At 41.9% G+C, this 20,309-nt stretch overlaps 2 protein-coding genes across 6 annotated transcripts in view; one reads left to right on the top strand and one right to left on the bottom strand.

Moving 5' to 3' along the window:
- The window catches only part of EEA1 (early endosome antigen 1), a 154,247-nt gene extending 147,409 nt beyond the window's left edge, over window positions 1–6,838 (top strand). For all 3 annotated transcript variants that reach the window (XM_050934256.1, XM_050934246.1, XM_050934273.1), the window contains one exon: window positions 1,728–6,838. In XM_050934256.1, the coding sequence (XP_050790213.1) occupies window positions 1,728–1,850 (123 nt within the window). In that variant the 3' untranslated portion in view covers window positions 1,851–6,838. The remainder of the gene's footprint in view (window positions 1–1,727) is intronic.
- A 3,741-nt stretch (window positions 6,839–10,579) lies between these two features.
- PLEKHG7 (pleckstrin homology and RhoGEF domain containing G7) overlaps window positions 10,580–20,309 on the bottom strand; it is a 64,815-nt gene continuing 55,085 nt past the window's right edge. For all 3 annotated transcript variants that reach the window (XM_050934948.1, XM_050934967.1, XM_050934959.1), the window contains 2 exons: window positions 19,173–19,270; window positions 10,580–11,244 (listed from right to left, as the gene is read on the bottom strand). In XM_050934948.1, the coding sequence (XP_050790905.1) occupies window positions 11,137–11,244; window positions 19,173–19,270 (206 nt within the window). In that variant the 3' untranslated portion in view covers window positions 10,580–11,136. The remainder of the gene's footprint in view (window positions 11,245–19,172; window positions 19,271–20,309) is intronic.

The raw sequence follows: 20,309 nt of genomic DNA, 5'->3' as shown, positions 1-20,309 counted from the left end.
AGTATCTTTAAAAGGTACTTCTAAACCTCAGTACAGCTCAGAAACATAGATGGTTTGTATTGTTTCAGATGTTATAAATAAACTGCTCAAGGCTTTGTCTACACACAGGTTTTGTGCTGCTTTAACTATATCTGTGTATAACTAGATATAGTTGAAGTGCTACAACTGCCTCATGTGGACACAGGTTTTACCAATATAAAGGTACTGACATCAGTGTGGCTTATTGCTGTAAACTTAAATTCAGGCCTGATGTAAATGAGTGTAACTGTGTAGAAATCAATAGTGATACTCACTTACATCAGGCATGACTTTAGTGTGATATTTTGGTTTTGAAGTACTTTTTAAGCACTGACTCGATCTAGAAATAAAAGATTTACACACAGCTCTGTCAGTGTAATCTTGTCCTGCTTCCCCTCCCATCATTTGCAGTCCTTTGGTATTTCCTGAGTCACAGTTCAGGGAAACTGCACCTGTATTTCTGCTCACTGGTTCAGCAAGGACACCCAATCTTGGTTTTCAGCTCCCCAGGTGTTGCTTTTCTTGGGTGGAGACAGCAGTCTCTCTCCCTTCTGACCGGGGCATTCCCAAACTGGACAGTTCCCTGCCTTCACTGTATCAGTCCCAGCACAGACAGATGCCCTGGGACACCAGACATCTGTCTTTTCAGAGACAGATAACAGTGTTATTGCTACATATATAAGTTACCACACAGTTCTTTGTAATCAAATGCATTTTATTCTTATGGTAAAAAATATTACAGAGAAAACATACTAAAAACAATAAAAGAACCTACATGCATGCTATTAAGTTTGCCAGAATTCATCCCAGCTCTCACATGGGCTCTGGCAAGTGCAGTCATTTAATATCCCATCTTATGGGCATCCTTGTGGTTACAAGTTCATCAGAGCTTCAGCTCAGAACGAGCACATAGTCTTAAGAGGTCTCAGCAGGCAAAGTCTTTCCAAGGATTGGGGCTCTCTGTGGACCAGGGGACCTGTCCGCTGGAAGAAGGCCTTGAGCCAGATAAAAACCCAGACTTTTGTCCAAAAGTCTTTTCTGTTGATCCCTGGAGAATCCAGTTTGAACTAGTATATGCATTTTGCCTAGGAGGGTGGCTTCAAAGACTGATAATGGAAAAAGTTCATTAGCAACCCCACCTTCCTACTACAGAAGGTGTATACAATGCCACAACAACAGATACACAATTGCATTTTTAATACAACATCCCCATGGGTGTTAATCTAATTCAGTAAGGTTTAATTTAAGCTTCACTGAGTTATCTTAATTCTATAAGATTTGTTCAGTATATTATAGGATGTAGTCTATCACAACTGCTAATTGTATGAATTATAGGGTGGTTTCAGCCATTTGATTAAGTCCATGAAACATGCATCTCATGCACTTAAACAAGATTGAGGGTAAAACTTTCAAGTAACTCTTAAATCCCATTAAAAGTAATTTAGGAGCCTACGAGTCCTTAAAAGTTAATGAGACTTAGGCTCCTAAGCCACTTAAACACTTCTGAAAATGTTACCCTTATGCCCTTTAGAGATGGAGTTGGATATAAATCCAAAGTGCCTTTTAGCCCCCAATGTTAAAAATTTAAACGCACATCTGAAATGAAAATATGTAATTGATCTGATACTTTATGTAATAATTTATTTTCATGTACTGTGCCCACTATGCTGTGTTGACAATTCAATATCTGTTGTTTTCATCTTTCACAGCATCACTGTAGACACTGTGGAAATATCTTTTGCGCTGAGTGCTCCGCAAAGAATGCCTTAACTCCTTCTTCTAAGAAGCCTGTCCGTGTCTGTGATACTTGTTTTAACGACTTACAAGGATAACTGGTTATCTCAAATGGCACTTAAACGTTATGCTAGAATTAGAATTTCTGTTGATGCACTTCGTACAGCACTCAGACTACTATTCAGTTTGAACAATGATTGTAACACTTGCAAAATTTAGTATATTTTAAAATGTTTTATTGATACTAAGTAAAACTATTGTATTTTTTGTGAGACGGGCTCAGATCATCCTCAGCTTATTGCCATTTACCCAGGAAAGAGCTTTTATGTCTACGTAAGGAACACCTAGTTATTTGTAAATAAAGTTTAAACAGAGAAGTAACAATGTATTTTTTTAATCTTTAATTTTTGTGTTCAGAAGAAACGTATGTGATATTGCAGTTTTTGTTTCTTTCAAAACAGTAAGTTGCAAAAATTTGCAATGATTTTGTGTATCAAATATTGCTGTTTCAGTGGCATAATTAGATTTTAATTGTTGCATTTGATTGCATAACTAACATTCTTTTAAATCCCCTAGTAATTTCTTTAGGAGTTGTTCTCCTCTCTTGCTCTTGAATTTTTCTCTCTAAGGCGCCAATCCTGCAGTGGGGGCAAACACCTGTACCCACATGGAACCCTGCTGATCTGCAGGGGGCTCTGTGTGGTCACAGCAGTTTGGCCACATAGCGCTTATTGCAGTATCAGTGCCTAAATCATCGCCCAGCTACAGCATTTGGATATTGAAGTATCTGTATGTGTACTGTAAGGTACTAGCAATTGTACAGACAAGCTAGAAACAGGACTGCAAGTTTGGCTTCTGTTCTAGGAATGTTGCATAAAGCTCTCCCATATTGATTTATAGATTGGTTGAATAGAATATAACTTTCTAGATTTTCCTATCTGTGGACATATAAAAAAATTATCCTCAGTTCTGTTCTTTTTCTTTCCCTACTAACCACAGAAGCCCTTAAAGGTCCTTGGTTGGTCTTTAAGGAACACCCAACTGTCCTATGCTAGGTTTCCTACTAATGAGCAATACTTGGAGATTTTATATGATCTTCTTTTTGTCCCCCACATTAACTGGAAGAGGTTGGAATGATTCTGTCCCTAACTGACCTGGTCTTTCCACTGCTTCTCCTGAACCTGTGATGCTAGCATTTTTCTTAATCCTGGGTCTTTCTTGGTACAATAGTTTCATGATTTGGCCTGCTCAGAATGGTAGTTGAACCTGCTGCTGTTTTATTTATATACAAAACAGTCAGACTTAATTAAGAGGTGAGGATATAATTTTAGACTTCGTTACTGTCATATTTTCTTCTCTCTACTTGTGCTGGAGGAGTTTTTAAAAGTGATGCATATATGTACCTCTCTTTGTTGTGTAGGCAGAAAAAGTAAAATGTACGTACCTGTAATTTTTCCTTCTCCGAAGTGGGCTCCTGCTGCTCTATGATCCATTGCAACTGGGTTATTCCTCATCTTCCAGACCTATTGCCTCTCTAGCTCTCCCGCTAACTGCCCAAGGTAAAAAGACTCTAACTGTAAGTTCTAATGAATAAATATTGTGAAGATTAGCCATCTCCATTCATGCCATCTTACTGAAGGCATGAATTAACAACCTCAGAAATGGTAGAGCAACCCTCAGTTTATTGAACTCTCCAGCCTCATGGTTGTGAAGACCCTGCTGCTTCTACGGCTACAGCTTTTCCTTCTGCCCCATTCTATGTGACCTGCCCCTTGAAGAGATAGGGAATGTTTTTAAAACAAACAAATCTGCTTTCTGCATATTTATAGAGGCAGGTATTAAGAGGGGAAAGAGTAGAGTTGGGCATGAGCACTCATGATTGAAGTCTCTTACTTATGCCGTAAACCTCTGTGAGCATTAAAGCTTTTTTTAAAGTGGATTTACAGATATACAACAAAATTATGTACTCTTCTTCCTTAATGCGTAGTGCAAGATCACAGACCTGGCAAGCTGGTGATCTGAGCACCTGGACACTCTCAGCAGTATTGCTGGCAGGCCAGGCCAATATGGTTCGCATGTAGGGAAAGTGGAAGGAGAAAAATGTAATTGCACCTCTGCCTGTAGATTCCAGCTGTCATTGGTAAGAAAAACAATTGGCTGGTGTAGTACAAAGGCAGGTGAGATAAAACCCACTGACCTTAAAGGAGGCCAGACAGGAAAGGCAGTGGTAGGTTAGCAGAGAGAGATCATGCTGCATAAACCAATGTGAAGGAGCTGAAAGGGGGAATATAGTCACTGCTCAGAACCCTGAGGCTGCCCTGATATAGTGGTGACTGGTAATAAATATGGTGAATCAGATTCATTGGAGTGGGGATTTTTTTAAACTAGTTTTTAACTGTAGGAGTCAGAACTGCCCTCAGAGAGAGGGGTCTGACAGAACCATAGAGGGGGAAGGGCTAAGCACAAGAAGAACTGGCTAAGGCTATTTCTGGAACAACTGGGCCAAAGAAGTCTGAAAGGAGTGGGAGGTCCTGCCCCATGGGATTTTCCAAACCCTCTGACTAACTGGCTGGATATCTTCCTTGGCACCATATCTCACCCCAGTCAGAACAGAAAAATGGCCAAGGACCTCTGACTTGTTGCTTTCAAATACCGTATCCTGTTGGTGAACATAAATTAAGGCTTGCCTGCCACATTTCTGCTGTTGGAGTCAGCCCTTGCTGGTATGTTTGTTTCACCTTGGCCTGGAGTTCTGAGTAGCCTAGGACCACTGGCTTGGAGAGCCTGCTGAGCCAGCTTCTGTTGCTGCATTTCTGCCCCAAACAGCTAAAGCCGTATGCCACATTGTTGTGCAGGATGGAAGGCAGTACAGTAGTGTGTAGCTGGGTCTGAGCAGGAGCTCCTTTGATCTTAGCTGCTACCTTGCTATGTTTTCTCCTCTAGTGCTGGTTTCTTGCAGACTCCTATAGTCCAAAGATCCTTCATCTACTAGGAGACACCAAGGAGAAAGAGAAATATAAAAAATTATAATGGAGAAAAGCTCCAAACTGGAGATGGAAAGACCTGGAGGAAGCCCCTGCTTCTGTGAGCAGATTTGAGACACTAAAGAGTTAGAGAAGCAGTCACTTTTCTGACACACTTGCTGGTACTGGTGTGTGACACTAAAGAGAGAGGTGTGTGGGGGGGGTTGTTTGTTTGTTTGATTTTAAAGAGAACCCTGTTCTTGGAAGATACGAACTAACCCAGTTGTAATGGATCCTGGAGTACCAGGTGCTTATTAGGAGGAATAATTTTGTCACTCTTTGAATGACTTAGACTGTTGAGATCATCTCACTGGAAAATCTTTTCTTAGTGAAGCAGGAAAAGATGTTTGGAAACAAAAATGTGAAGTAGCTTTTTGCAAATTATTGCCAAAAATGATTGCTGTTTGCCAAACTGTTGCTTGACATAAAATAAGTGACCCCTAAAGCACAATATTCTCCAGAGCGCAGTAGGGGCCCCATGAAACTCAAGTCCTTTCTAGTTTGTTAATGTAATTTAAATGCAATATGGGAATAAATGCTTCTTACAACATTTGAAATTTATGACAAATACCTGGAGATTGGAAGGAAAATGCTGGAGCTTAAGACCAGAAGGAAAATAAACATTGTCTAGAGTATGAGTGAAAGCTCTGTAATGACACTATGATTGGAAGAGGTTGAGAACTGATGAATTAATTCATTGCAATCTCCAAAAACCTCTGGAGGAGTAGGAAATATAATTGTCACTTGCACTATGCACTTTTTTCTTTCTAGCATAAGTGAATATAATATACAATAAATGGAATGGCAATTTTGAATGCATAGATGTAGTAATCAATCCACAGTGGGAGGTATTCTTAGCTGGATTGCTCATTGAACTATATAACTCCCCTTTGTTGTTAAGGGGAGTTGCACTCATAATTTCTCTGCACTCTAGGGGCGCATAACCCAAGGACACACATAACAAAGGAATTGACATGGTCTTTAAAAAGCATGGCTGTGTTTATAAAGCTGTATCTTAAGATTTAAAATGATATATTAATTGTACATATTTAAAAAAAAATCATGCTAATCAGTTTTCATTCTCCAAGTAGGAACTCTTGTTCTCACCTTAGATTATAGAGTAAGTTTGAAACTAATACATATACACAGTTACACCAGAAGTCACTAAATGGTTTACTTTTCAGAAATAGTAATAACAGAAAAGTAAAATTCTTGTAGAGAAACATGTACCTTTATTTGTCAGTTCCGTCCCCCACTTCCCCTCCCCCCCCGGGGCTCTAAATAAAGCTATTTGCATTTTTAGAGAGAGAAAACATAACACACCACTTACATTAAGATTTTAAGAAAACAAAGAGATTTACTAGTAGTAAACATTAACCATTTCTGCTTTTGTCCACAGCATACCATATTATACTATGCACTCATCATACAGCAGGTTCATGAGTATCTTTTCACTGGATTACACAGAGGACATTTGAAGATATTAAATAGGAAAACTCTCTGATGTTAACCCTCTCTGAACAGTGTTGTTTTAGAAGCAAAAAATTTGGTGAAGTTTCCTCTCCCCCTGCCTTCCAAATTTAAAAATAAAACCCCAGTCTTTTTTGCATGCCTTTTGGGGTGGGGATGGGGATTAGAGGGGTGAAGAGAGTGGTTTATGGATAATATGTTCATTGTTTATATGTCAACAGGCCAGTGCTGGCCGGTCCAGAGCTCCTACTGTTGGCTCTGTTGCAAAGTACTTTGTTGTATCACCTTGTTAAATCCCAACTCCTGTCACCAAAGGGATATTATAAGACTGTCTCACTGGGTTAGTGAATACCAGAACTTTTTATAGAAATGTGTTCAAAACGCTGCTTGTATAGGATTTGTCACTTTTGTAATAAAATAAAATAAAATAAAAAAAAATCCAGCCCACCACTCGATGCCATATATAATTTTATTTAAACTACCTCTCAGTGTGTAATTCAACCAAGTAGTCCAGTTTAATAGGGTTTCCTCACTGTAATGTTATGTAACAGTTATAGAGACGGCCAAATTTGCAAGTGTCTATCACCCCCCCCCCCCAAAAAATAGTGGTCTTTTAATCTTTTTTGTATATTTAAACAGTATCCACTAATTTCTAATTATTGTAGACTCGGTCGTTCTTTTTTACTTCTGTAGTTTTAATCCTACAACTCTAGCAGTTGGAGAGGAAATAAATCACTACCACAAACTTTCATAGTTATGATCTGTTGGGTTACAACAGTTGTATAGGGAGCTTTGTCATAGCATCATCCATTAATTAATCCACTCTTAATTTAGCCTTTTTTTCCCAGCACTCTAGATATGAACTTCATGAATGGATTTCTGTAATGGACGCATGCTACTAATTATATTGCCTTGTTTGCCTCTTTTCTGAATTTTAATAATCAGTTTATTATCGTTGCAGATGTGAATATTGGGCATAAAATTGACTAATTTTCTGTGTAATTGTATAAAATAGAATTGAAAAAAAGCTTTATGTTTTTAACCCACTCTTTAGAGATAATGTATTACATTTGCCTTATTATGCAGTTTTACCTACGAACACTGCACTTCTTTTAAACTGGGTCATACACTCCTAATGGGCATACTACAAAACTTACGTATGTGTAGATAGACTTTGCATGAACATTTTTTCATCAGCTTGATTTCTAAGTCTTACTTTCAGTGTTGTGTTTACTAATTGTGATCATGTAGTTGTGCCTTACATTGTGAAAGAGTTTAGTCCAGTATGCACTGCAATTCCTAAACTCTGCAGTTGGGTGGTGACCAAAGTTGTGGACAAGAAAATGATACCATGCATCACCTAATTCTGTATAAAGTATGATGGACAGATGCTTGTTGAAATGTTACTTTTGTTTTCTAATCTGCTGAAGGAATAATAATAAAATTAGATCTTTCTAATAGACCAGTTCTGTAATTTTCACACTTGTCCCATCTTAAACAACATTATTTTGAACTGTGGGTTGTATTAGTTTAAAAACTGATTGTCAGGAATCCAGAAACTGGAGAGCAGACTTGGCTTTCCATTTTCTTGTTCCTGGAGGAACTGCCAAGAAACTTTTCTCTATTGCAAGGAGGTGATAAGGGCCATTATTTAATCAATTTCAGCCTTCAGCAATTTCATTCAAAGTGATTTGCTTTTCCTCTCTATCTCAAAATCTGTCTCCACACTCAGTTACTAGAGGTGGCTATTGTGTATATTGGACATTGGCTGAGTAGTGTGTAGCAGTCAGTCCCTTCTGTCATTGACAGTGTTACCTTTGTATTATGTCCAGTGTAGTCTGTATTGCTCTGGCATGAGTGAGAGAGGCTCAAAGACTGCTTCCTAGTCTAACAAGCTCTTTTACTTTGCACCTGAACACCCTTTTGTAGGTCTGTCTTCACTGCAGTGTTAACCTGAGTGATTGACATTCAGGTCTAAGCACCAAGGTTATCCCAGTTTGGGTGTAAGCAGCCACATTGCAAAGCCATACCTTAATTACTGTCTCCTTACTGGTGCTACACAAACCCATCTGAGGTGCTAGGACTTTTGGGATCATATCCCATGGTTCTTAGTGCTGCGTTAAGCTGAGCAGCTCCGATTGTTTCCTAGTGAATTGTGGAAGAACTTGTTTGTCCTTCCGGGCACTGGAGGAAAATCACTGGAGGACTATCAGCACTCAAGGGATGGACTCTGAGTCCTCATTGGAAAGTGGATGGGTTGCCAGCGCAGGTGTAAACAGCCCTGGGACTTCAGCATGTAACTTAGGACAGGCCAGCTAGCCTGAGTGTAGAGCCAACACCACACCGAGAGAGGGTTTTGTGTGTAGACAGCAGCTAGGGTAGGGGTAACACCCCAGTAAGAGTCTGAGTTAACGTTGCAGTGAAGACAAGCACTAAAACTGTGATGGTTTCTGCTGAAAATTTTATATGCTGGGGTTGAATATTCAAATTCTTCTGCACATTCACAATCAGCATTTTATGTATAGTCTACATAGTCATCAGTAGAGCCCTGTGAATTTCCTCTTATGTGGTATAATTTTTTATTTTATTTTTATTTTTGGAAACTTCTTGTTTTGTTTTATCCATTCTCCCCCCATGGCCCCGGGGGCAGGGTTTGCAGAGTGAGCCCACCCTACCCTCACCCCACAGTGATGGCTGCTGTCCCACGAGGCTGAAACTAAATTCCTGCTTCTGGTGTTGCAGCCGGGTGTTTCGGGTTGCAGTGCCACTCATATTTGGCTCGGCTGCCTCTCCGTCATTATGTGTCAGAGGGGTGATAGGGCCAAATTTGGGTGAGTAGCATTTTATTTTGTTCGAATTGTTTTTCATTTTATTTGGTGTTATTTCGCATTTGTGAAATACAGAATCACATGGGGCTCTAATTTTCAGTATGATCCTTGAACCCTTCCTCATGCTTTCACTGAGTCTCGTAATCTGGTGCTGAGTAAATCTAAAATATGCTCTTACATTCTGCAGTTGTTTAATGTAAACCCTGTAGGTACTTTGCCTCCTTATAATTTATCTTAAGAAACTGATCCTGTGTAGCATGTAGGTATGTTGGTTTATCCTGAGTGTTTGGTTTGACCACTGAAGTGTTAAGTCACACTGAACTATCTCAATCGAAAGTAAATACTTAGTTTCTGAAGTAAAATGGAGCTGTCTAAGAAAGGTAAGAAGTAGCCATCCAAATCCCATAGCCTAATCACTGATTGAGGTCCAGTATTGAAGAATGAGAGCTCTGACAACTCTAGAACAATACATTGTCTTTGAGAAAACCACCCATGTGAGGTCTGTTGACCAATTTAGCCAAAGTGAGACTTCTTGACATTTATTCCTTCTTTAGGTAAAAGACCTTCTGTGCAATGTGATTTCATTCTGATTGTGTGTAGTGGAACGTTATCAGTTCACTCAGTGTGAGATATAAGGAGGAGATTTTTGAAGGCACAAAGGGCAGTGAGGTACCCAACTGCAAATTGGGCACCATTTGTGCCTTTGAAAATTCCCCCTAGAAGTAAAATATTAGTACAAGTATTTTTTTATTTTTTTGTGGTGGTTTAGGTAATAGATAAGGAAACCCATGTTCTGTCACCCAACCACAAATGAGGATCTTTCTCAAAAGATTCTGTAAAGCCCCACTGCATTTGAACGTATTAGGACAGTGAGTGAACTCAGAAAATAATCGTCCTTGCCTTTCCTCCTGCCTGGACACACATTTTTCAAGAAAATGTTCCCTCTTCTGCTCTCAGTGGAGTAAGAGCAGTAAGGCAGCCCACCCCTGTGGCTAGAGCACAGGTGGGCAAATTACAGAGGCCCGCAGGACCCTCCTGCCCGGCCCCGGAGCTCCTGTCCTGGGAGCTAGCCCCTGGCTTCTCCCCCACTGATCTCCCCACTATCCCCCCGCAGCCTAAGTTCACTGTGCCACTGGCGCAATGCTCTGGGTGGCGGGGCTGCGAGTTCCTGGGGCAGCGCAGCTGCAAAGCTGCAGCCTGATCCAGTGCTATGAGCTGCGCTGTGGCATGGCTGGCTCCAGCTGGGCAGCACGGCTGCCTGTCCTAGTGCTCTGGGCAGAGCGGCTGTAGCGCTGCCAGCCACCAGTGCTCAGGCAGTATGGTAAGGGGGCAGGGAGTGGTGTGGGTGTGGGTGTGGGTGTGGATGGGGTTGGGGCAGTCAGAGGGTGGAGAATGGGGGTTGAATGGGGGCAGGGGTCTGGGGGGGGCAGTCAGGAAGGAGAGGGGGAGTTGGATGGGGTGGTGAGGGGCAGTCAGGGGCAGGGGTTCAGAGAAGGGGTGGTTGAAAGGAGCAGGGGTCCTGAGGGGGCAGTCAGGAATGAGAGGAGGGGTTAGATGGGGCTGCTGAGGGCAGTCAGGGGCGGAGGTTCCAGGGGTGGTCAAGGGACAGAGAGCGGGGAGGTGGGGGTGGATGGCAGAGGAGTCCTGAGGAGGGGCTGTCAGGGGGCGAGAAGCAGGGGAGGTTGGATGGGGGTGGGGGCCGGGCCACGCCTGGCTGTTTGGGGAGGCACAGCCTCTTTCACCCAGCTCCCCATACAATTTCTGAAACCTGATGCAGCCCTCAGACCAAAAAGTTTGCCTGCCCCTGGACTAGAACCTTCCTCTGAGAGAAGCTAGAGGGCACCTAAGAGTGATTCAGTTGTTCCACTGAGCTCACTATCCCACCTTGTCTCTGTTTTATTTTTAGTTCCACTCTGGCCAAGATGCACCATGCCCAGCCCCCAACCAGTCAGGTCATAGGGCCATTGTTACCAGAAACTAACAAGGATTGTTAAAAGAAATCATTTTACTACCACCATGTAGACTGGCTTCAAACTGGATCTGTCAATTTTGCATTTACACAATTAAATTTCAGAGGATTCAGATGGCAAACAGAAAAAGGAGCTTTTCTGAGTTTCATGTCCGTTGGCATATTTGGAGACCGCAGTTTCTATCTCTGACATCCATGTTTTCTGTAAAAGGAAAAATAATGCTTGATAAACCCTGAGCACCTAAAAAAGTTTTGATAACGAATACCTGAAATTTAGAGTCTTGAATCTATAAAAATACATTGTACAGTGTTTGATGGGGCACATTCTCAAAGCTTACTTCTAGAAGAGAAGGTTGATTTATGTCCATAAATTGTCCCATAAACCTGGGATCCAGATTCTCCAGTTTGGCTCAGGGCATATTACGCTCATAAGCTGTGAAAAGTAGCCTTAAAACAACCAACATCTCTGTGGATAGGGAAACTCTGTGCCACCTCCTGCACAAGCCATCTCCTCACTCCCATCATCGGAGGAGGAACATGGGTAAGACATGGCACTTCAAAACTCATGATTCTTCTTTGGAGTAAGGTTTGTTACAGACCTTATGCCAGAGCAGGCCCTCTGCTATCCCCATTTATTCCAAGGCCATTCGCTCAAGTATTCACACAGTAGAGAATCAGGCCTGGGTTTTGTTTAGTAACACAAATAACTTTTCTATGATCCCAAAATAGGAACTTTTCACTATTGATTAGCCTATATGTGCAAAGAGTGGAGCATAGGTTACAATATCAAGCAGATAAAGGGCAGAACAAAATTGAACCACAATACAAGTTCACAATACAACTACCATGCAGTCTCTAGCTTTCCTATAGAAAACATGATTGAGAAGCCATGGTGCAATATTCCCACTGGGCTGGTAACTGCACTGCAGTGCAGAGATGACACTGGTCATATTTGTGGATGGCATCATCTTACCCACGGGCAACAGACAGTCTTCCTTGTTAATACTGTTACTCTGTCTACCCTAGCACTTGTGTCAGTAAAACGTACGTCACTCGGTGTGAAAAAAACACCCTCATAGACTCATAGACTCTAGGACTGGAAGGGACCTCGAGAGGTCATCGAGTCCAGTCCCCTGCCCTCATGGCAGGACCAAATACTGTCTAGACCATCCCTAATAGACATTTATCTAACCTACTCTTAAATATCTCCAGAGATGGAGATTCTACAACTTCCCTAGGCAATCTATTCCAGTGTTTAACTACCCTGACAGTTAGGAACTTTTTCCTAATGTCCAACCTAAATCTCCCTTGCTGCAGTTTAAGCCCATTGCTGCTTGTTCTATCATTGGAGGCTAAGGTGAACAAGTTTTCTCCCTCCTCCTGATGACACCCTTTTAGATACCTGAAAACTGCTATCATGTCCCCTCTCAGTCTTCTTTTTTCCAAACTAAACAAACCCAATTCCTTCAGCCTTCCTTCATAGGTCATGTTCTCTAGACCTTTAATCATTCTTGTTGCTCTTCTCTGGACCCTCTCCAATTTCTCCACATCTTTCTTGAAATGCGGTGCCCAGAACTGGACACAATACTCCAGTTGAGGCCTAACCAGCGCAGAGTAAAGCAGAAGAATGACTTCTCGTGTCTTGTTTACAACACACCTGTTAATGCATCCCAGAATCACGTTTGCTTTTTTTGCAACAGTATCACACTGTTGACTCATATTAAGCTTGTGGTCCACTATGACCCCCAGATCTCTTTCTGCCATACTCCTTCCTAGACAGTCTCTTCCCATTCTGTATGTGTGAAACTGATTGTTCCTTCCTAGGTGGAGCACTTTGCATTTATCTTTATTGAACTTCATCCTGTTTACCTCAGACCATTTCTCCAATTTGTCCAGATCATTTTGAATTTTGACCCTGTCCTCCAAAGCAGTTGCAATCCCTCCCAGTTTGGTATCGTCCGCAAACTTAATAAGCGTACTTTCTATGCCAACATCTAAATCGTTGATGAAGATATTGAACAGAACCGGTCCCAGAACAGACCCCTGCGGAACCCCACTTGTTATACCTTTCCAGCAGGATTGGGAGCCATTAACAACTACTCTCTGAGTACGGTTATTCAGCCAGTTATGCACCCACCTTATAGTAGCCCCATCTAAATTGTACTTTCCTAGTTTATCTATAAGAATATCATGCGAGACTGTATCAAATGCCTTACTAAAGTCTAGGTATATCACATCCACCGCTTCTCTCTTATCCACAAGGCTCGTTATCCTATCAAAGAACGCTATCAGATTAGTTTGACACGATTTGTTCTTTACAAATCCATGCTGGCTATTCCCTATCACCTTACCACCTTCCAAGTGTTTGCAGATGATTTCTTTGATTACCTGATCCATTATCTTCCCTGGCACAGAAGTTAAACTAACTGGTCTGTAGTTTCCTGGGTTGTTTTTATTTCCCTTTTTATAGATGGGCACTATATTTGCCCCCTTCCAGCCTTCTGGAATCTCCCCCGTCTCCCATGATTTCCCAAAGATAATAGCTAGAGGCTCAGATACCTCTTCTATTAACTCCTTGAGTATTCTAGGATGCATTTCATCAGGCCCTGGTGACTTGCAGGCATCTAACTTTTCTAAGTGATTTTTTACTTGCTCTTTTTTTATTTTCTCTTCTAAACCTACCCTCTTCCTGTAAGCATTCACTATAGACATACCTTCAGACTTCTCAGTGAAGACTGAAACAAAGAAGTCATTAAGCATCTCTGCCATTTCCAAGTCTCCCGTTACTGTTTCCCCCTCCTCATTGAGCAGTGGGCCTACCCTGTCCTTGGTCTTCCTCTTGCTTCTAATGTATTGATAAAAAGTCTTCTTGTTTCCCTTTATTCCCATAGCTAGTTTGAGTTCATTTTGTGCCTTTGCTTTTCTAATCTTGCCTCTGCATTCCTGTGTTATTTGCCTATATTCATCCTTTGTAATCTGACCTAGTTTCCATTTTTTATATGACGCCTTTTTATTTTGTAGGTCACGCAAGATCTCGTGGTTAAGCCAAGGTGGTCTTTTGCCACATTTTCTATCTTTCCTAACCATCGGAATAACTTGCTTTTGGGCCCTTAATAGTGTCCCTTTGAAAAACTGCCAACTTTCCTCAGTTGTTTTTCCCCTCAGTCTTAATTCCCATGGGACCTTACCTATCAGCTCTCTGAGCTTACCAAAATCCGCCTTCCTGAAATCCATTGTCTCTATTCTGCTGTACTCCCTTCTACCCTTCCTTAGAATTGCAAATTCTATGATTTCATGATCACTTTCACCCAAGCTTCCTTCTACTTTCAAATTCTCAACAAGTTCCTCCCTATTTGTTAAAATCAAGTCTAGAACAGCTTCCCCCCAGTAGCTTTTTCAACTTTCTGAAATAAAAAGTTGTCTGCAATGCAGTCCAGGAACTTATTGGATCGTCTGTGCCCCGCGGTGTTATTTTCCCAACATACATCTGGATAGCTGAAGTCCCCCATCACCACCAAATCTTGGGCTTTGGATGATTTTGCTAGTTGTTTGAAAAAAGCCTCATCCACCTCTTCCACCTGATTAGGTGGCCTGTAGTAGACTGCCAGCACGACATCACCCATGTTTTTTACCCCTTTTAGCCTAACCCAGAGACTCTCAACACTTCCGTCTCCTATGTCCATCTCCACCTCAGTCCAAGTGTGTACATTTTTAATATATAAGGCAACACCTCCTCCCTTTTTCCCCTGTCTATCCTTCCTGAGCAAACTATACCCATCCACACCAACATTCCAGTCGTGTGTATTATCCCACCAAGTTTCAGTAATGCCAATAATGTCATAGTTGTATTTATTTATTAGCACTTCCAGTTCTTCCTGCTTATTACCCATACTTCTTGCATTTGTATATAGGCATCTAAGATACTGGTTTGATCTTGCCTCCCAGTTTTGCCCTGACCCTCCTTCCTCTCTGCCATTATAGCCCGTGCTCCCTCCTGTTTCCAACCCATTTCCCAGGTCTTGTTCCCCACTTACCTGTGGGCTTTGCTCACCTGTCCCCGTCGAACCTAGTTTGAGACCTAAGTTACACTGACTAAAGCGCTGGTGTGGACAATGCTGTGTCGACGGGAGACGCTCTCCCGCCAATATAGCTGCTGCCACTCATTGGAGTGATTTAATTATGCCAACGGGAGAGCTCTCTCCTGCTGGCATAAAAGTAGCTACACTGGAGACCTTACAGCAACACAGCTGCAGTGGTATAGCTGTGCCACTGTAAGGCCTGTAGTGTAGACATGGGCTTAGATCAGTTAGTTGCCAGAGCAGTTAGTCACGAGATACTGCTGGTGTGTTTATGACATCCGATGAGCATGGACAGACATAGTAAGATAGCACCAATTTTTTTTGTTGGATCACGGAGGGTCGTTACAGGCAGCTATTGCTCCTCTCAGAGAGCTCTTCTATGTGGTGTCCAAGAAGGTTAGATCTCATCTTCCTTCCTACAGGATATATCTCAGACCTCTAGAAGAAGTAACCCCTGTGGCCTTCAGTGCTACGAGTATACTGATGGCCCCCAGACCTACATTCTCTTATCATCAAAAGCAGATCACTTCCTTGTGTCGCAAAGCCTTGTGAGAGAAACACCTAGATGAAAATCACCTGGCTAAAATTCAATCTGGGCAGCACAGAAGTGTTGCTGGTTGGGAAGAGAGCAGTGCTCTGAAGATCCATAATGGAGAGCATTGGTGGTGCAGATGGTGTGAGTCTCAGGGACCTAATGGACTCCTCACTGCTCCAGGACACCAAATGAAGACTAATACTCAGAAATGTCTCTTCCCACCTGAATGGCCAGGAGGCTAACTGAGATCCTGTGTCCTATCGGATACAGATCTAACCATGACTGTCTATGTCATCATCACCAGAATCAGATTGTGTAGCATTGTATTCAAGTAAGACATTAGGGGCAAACAAAACAAAACCCAGAGATAGCTCAGTGGTTTGAGCATTGGCCTGCTAAACCCAGGGTTATGAGTTCAATCCTTGAAGGGGCTATTTAGGGATTTGGGGCAAAATCAGTACTTAGTTCTCCTAGTAGAGGCTGGACTCCATGACCTTTTGGGGTCTCTTCTATGAGATAAGTATATCTCCATATATTATTATCATTAATCTTCAATCTAACCAGTGTTTGACATAAGCAATTCAAATGTGTGACTAGAAGCCATGTTTTATTGCATACTACACCATGATTGATAAGTTCTATCATTTAAAAGCATTTTAATCTGTTTTAAGGATGTTTTCTCACTGGATGAATTAAATAAACCTGTTTTAAAAATAGAAAGAAAAACAACTACAGTCATGTACAACTCTAAGGAACCCGCATGTAAGTCATGAACAATGTTTGAATACTGGATCTTTTCTATTTCTAGCACAGACATCTCTCTAACTTTTGATCTAAGAGGGTAACAGTTATCTATCTGTGGAGCAGCCAGAGTAGGGAAGGAGGGTGACAGACATACTTTGAAGTGGGTGATCGTGACAGGGGACACTCACCTCTCATGAGCGCCTCCTGTCACGTGCGAACCTGCACACTCTCTCTGTGCTCCCAGAGCCCCTGACAACTGTTAACCTTGTTAATTGGGTCTTCAATGGCCCAGCCCTCTGGCTAAGTCACACACAATCAATACATGAACAAACAAACTTGGGGGTAAAAAAATAAGTCCAATAGGGCCTATCATTGAGCCCTGGTTGGTACTTGCAGCCCTGTCACTGGGCTCAGTTCTCAGCCCTTCTGGGCTAGCTTTAGGCCCATCCCTGGCCTGGTATGGAGCAGTGTCCACAAGGCTGTCTCCCTGGAGACTTTGCCTTATCAGTTCTTCTCGACCCAGCTTTCCATCCAGGTTACTCCTTCAAGGTCGGTCCCCTTCCACGGGTAATAGAGTTCAACAAAGGGTTGGTGCTCTACAGAGTCGTCAGCCATGTCCCTGAGCCCTTAAAATTCCAGCTTTGTGCTTGGGCTTCTACATGAAACTTGTCCCCTTCTCGGGCCTTTGGCCACTCTGCCAATGGCGGGGGGACCCTGGCCTGCCCACTACTCCAGGCTACAATCCAGGGACCCAACAAATAGCAACCACATGCTGCTTCCTTTAATTCTGTTAGTGCTGCCGTTCCTTGAGTCATTTCCCACGTAACCCCTTCCTCTTCACCCTTACCTCAGAGCAGAAGTTCTCAACTCTCTTCCTTCCTCCTGGAATGCCAATGCCACCAGAACCTGTCTTCTGATTCTCACTTGAGCACCAGCAAGGGACACCTTCCTTACACCTCTGGTCCTGCCAGAAACTTACCTGCTGAGCCCTGCAGCTCCTTTTAACTGTGCCTGCTTCATTCTGATTGGCCGCTTCCCTGCAGTCTCTCTAGGCAGACCTGGAGGACCCACCTTCACTGCTCCTTTTCCACAAGTAGAGTGTAGCGGGGCCACAAAGTGTCCAACAGAGGGCCTGGTACACTGTGTCACAGTGATACAGCTGTGTGCTACACAGTAGTGAAATGTTGGGTTCAGGATTGTTGGGCTCAATTCCTGGCTCTAGGAGGAAGGGTGTGATTTCATGGTATGGGTCAGAAAAGCCAACCAAATAGACTGGGCAGAGCCTTTCTGATGGGCTGCACAGCTGTGCAAATGAGACTTAGGTCTGCCATATTAGAGACTTGGATTCTACTCCTAGCTCTGCCAAAGTGACTTTGTGCAATTTTTCAATTAACTTATCTATCACGCTCTCATATGTCTGTTGAATGTTGTCTGACTGCGCTATGCAGCGGTACAGGGAGCCTGATTTAGCTGTAATATGGAACATCCCACAAAATCTAGTAAATCTAAGAGCTGTCCTCAGCTGCTTCAGGATGCAGTAGCCTTTTCTGAATAGGACAGGTCAATGAGACCATATCATTGGTGCTCCATGCAATGTACTGGCTCTCTTTGAAATGCCCCATCTATTTCAAGATCCTGATCTACAAAGTTGTCAGAGGATCACAGGCAGTGTTTTCATTCTTAGACCCATAACACCAGCTGTAAACATCAAGGTCCCTTGGCTGAGCTAGTTGAAAATTGTGCTGATTGTGAAGTGCATAAATGAGGCCAGCTCGTTTCATGTAGGCCCCCAAAATACTGTCCAATGCGATATACCCTTTTACAATAATGTGGAACTGAAAGACAATGTGTTGTTGCATTATTATTAACCTATAACGCAGATGCTGTTTAATATCAGGATTTTAGCGCTCAATCGTATGTTGCAGGACTTGGAGAAGATGGAAGTAAACTGGAACACTGCCAATGTTGGAGGGCTAAGTATTGTAGCAAGACTGTAACTCCTTTCAGAACCTATTTTGGATGTGATCCAGTGACTTAGAAGTAGAAAGTGTATATTTATTGCCTTGCCCGGGGGCACTTTGTCTACCATGTTCTGTATTTTTAAGAATTAGTGTTATTTGAAAGTCTCATTTTGTTCTTCCAGGTGCTAATGAATGAAATACAACTTATAGAACCAATCCGTTATGTTCCATGAAATGCCTAGCCCACATTTAGATGCTGCAAATAAATAATAAAACGTAACAGTCTGTTACTCAAAATTCAGGATGGTGTGCAGATGAAGGGGAATTTACATATTCTTGGAATCAAACTCACTTTCTTGGAGACAGATACGTTTTCATACCATACCCACTGGTATGAAATTACAATAGTTTTATAAATGTATATAATAGTATATAATACACATTTTCAGAGTGTGGTGTGGGATAATTAAACTGACAAGATCAAAGTTTTATGGTCTTAACATTATTACATACAAATTGTTTTAGTTTTTGGGAATGGTTCAGTTTCTTGATTCCTGTTATGCAGGAATTGAACTTTAAGAAGTCAGAATTTGAAAAGCTAGTATGTGACCTGCTGGAGGTCCTCACTGAAAATCAGTACCTGGGTATGGTAATTACAAACTCTATAACAGTGGAAGATTTGTTTCAGGGAAGAGAGTACATCAGGTCATATTTCTGTCAGATATAGTTGCTTCAGTAAAATTCTCTTTAGGAGAGATCTTTCCTTCGATACATGTAATTTTAAAAAGGTCTTATAAAATGCAGAACTTACTTTGACCGTCTCTGTTTGTGCTTGTAGTAAGAAGACTCCGATACATTGTTGATATCTATTTTCATGTTGTATTACAAAAGCATTTCGCAGCCCAAGGACTATAAAACAAAACAAAGCAAATGAAAGCCATTTTATCAGAATCCTATCAGATTGATTCACTATATATCAATCATATCTTTGTTTCTCCTTGGAAAATCAACTTTTCTGATTGCTTTTTAGGGAAACACATGCTGGCACTTTGAATTTTATGTTATGAAAAAAGTAGCCTCAAATTATTTCAAAAAGTTGGTTCTGCAATTAGCTGCTTTTGAGTCTTGTTCGGGGGGAAATGATCTAAAGAGATATGCTATGTGCTGTATTGGAGATTCTGTGCTGAGCCCAAGAGACAAAGCAAAGAACTTGCAGCCCAGGGGAAAGGGGTGGGTCCATGGTGGCTTTAAACCACCTGTGCACTGTACAGACACTCGGATGCTCCTGTGGCTGGAGAGGTCCCAGGTGTAATTTAAACAGCCCGTGTGAGTTATGGCTGCCCTATAGACTCCTTACTTAGACTTAGAGTCTCCTGTGCCTAGTGGCACATAAGGCAACCCATTTTCCCCACTGCTGTCTGTCTAGAGCAAGATGTTTGACTCCATCAGATGTTGCCATAATGGAGACAACTTCCTTTTTGATCATCCTGTGATAGGTCATTCTTTGTCCTGCATGGCTTCTCTTCCCTCCAGTGGAAGCAAACCTAAGATGCATCTTGTCCTTCTACCATGGGGTAGCCTGATGACCTGGCTGAACCACCGTAACCATCTCTGTCTGATTATTCAGTCCCCAGTGTGCTGGCAAAGTTTCTTCTTAAAAAGCACTACTGAAATTCATTCAGCTTTCTCTTGTACCCTTCCACCATCTGCCACGTTTCCAAGGTGTAAAACTGTGTGGGAGGTCAATAGCATTGTACAATATCATTTTAGTGTGTAGATGTATCTTCTTACTCTTCCAGATATTTGACAAATGGGAATATAGTTTTTCCTAATCTAAATCTCCCTGACTTCAATTTAAGACCATTATTTCTTGTCCTGTCCTCAGTGATTAAGGAGAACAATTTATCATTCTGCTCTTTAAAACAACCTGAATGTCAGAGCCCTGTGA

The sequence above is a fragment of the Gopherus flavomarginatus genome, chromosome 1 (assembly GCF_025201925.1).
Source record: "Gopherus flavomarginatus isolate rGopFla2 chromosome 1, rGopFla2.mat.asm, whole genome shotgun sequence".
Lineage (NCBI taxonomy): Eukaryota > Metazoa > Chordata > Testudines > Testudinidae > Gopherus > Gopherus flavomarginatus.
This window is presented reverse-complemented; position numbering and strand designations above follow the sequence as displayed.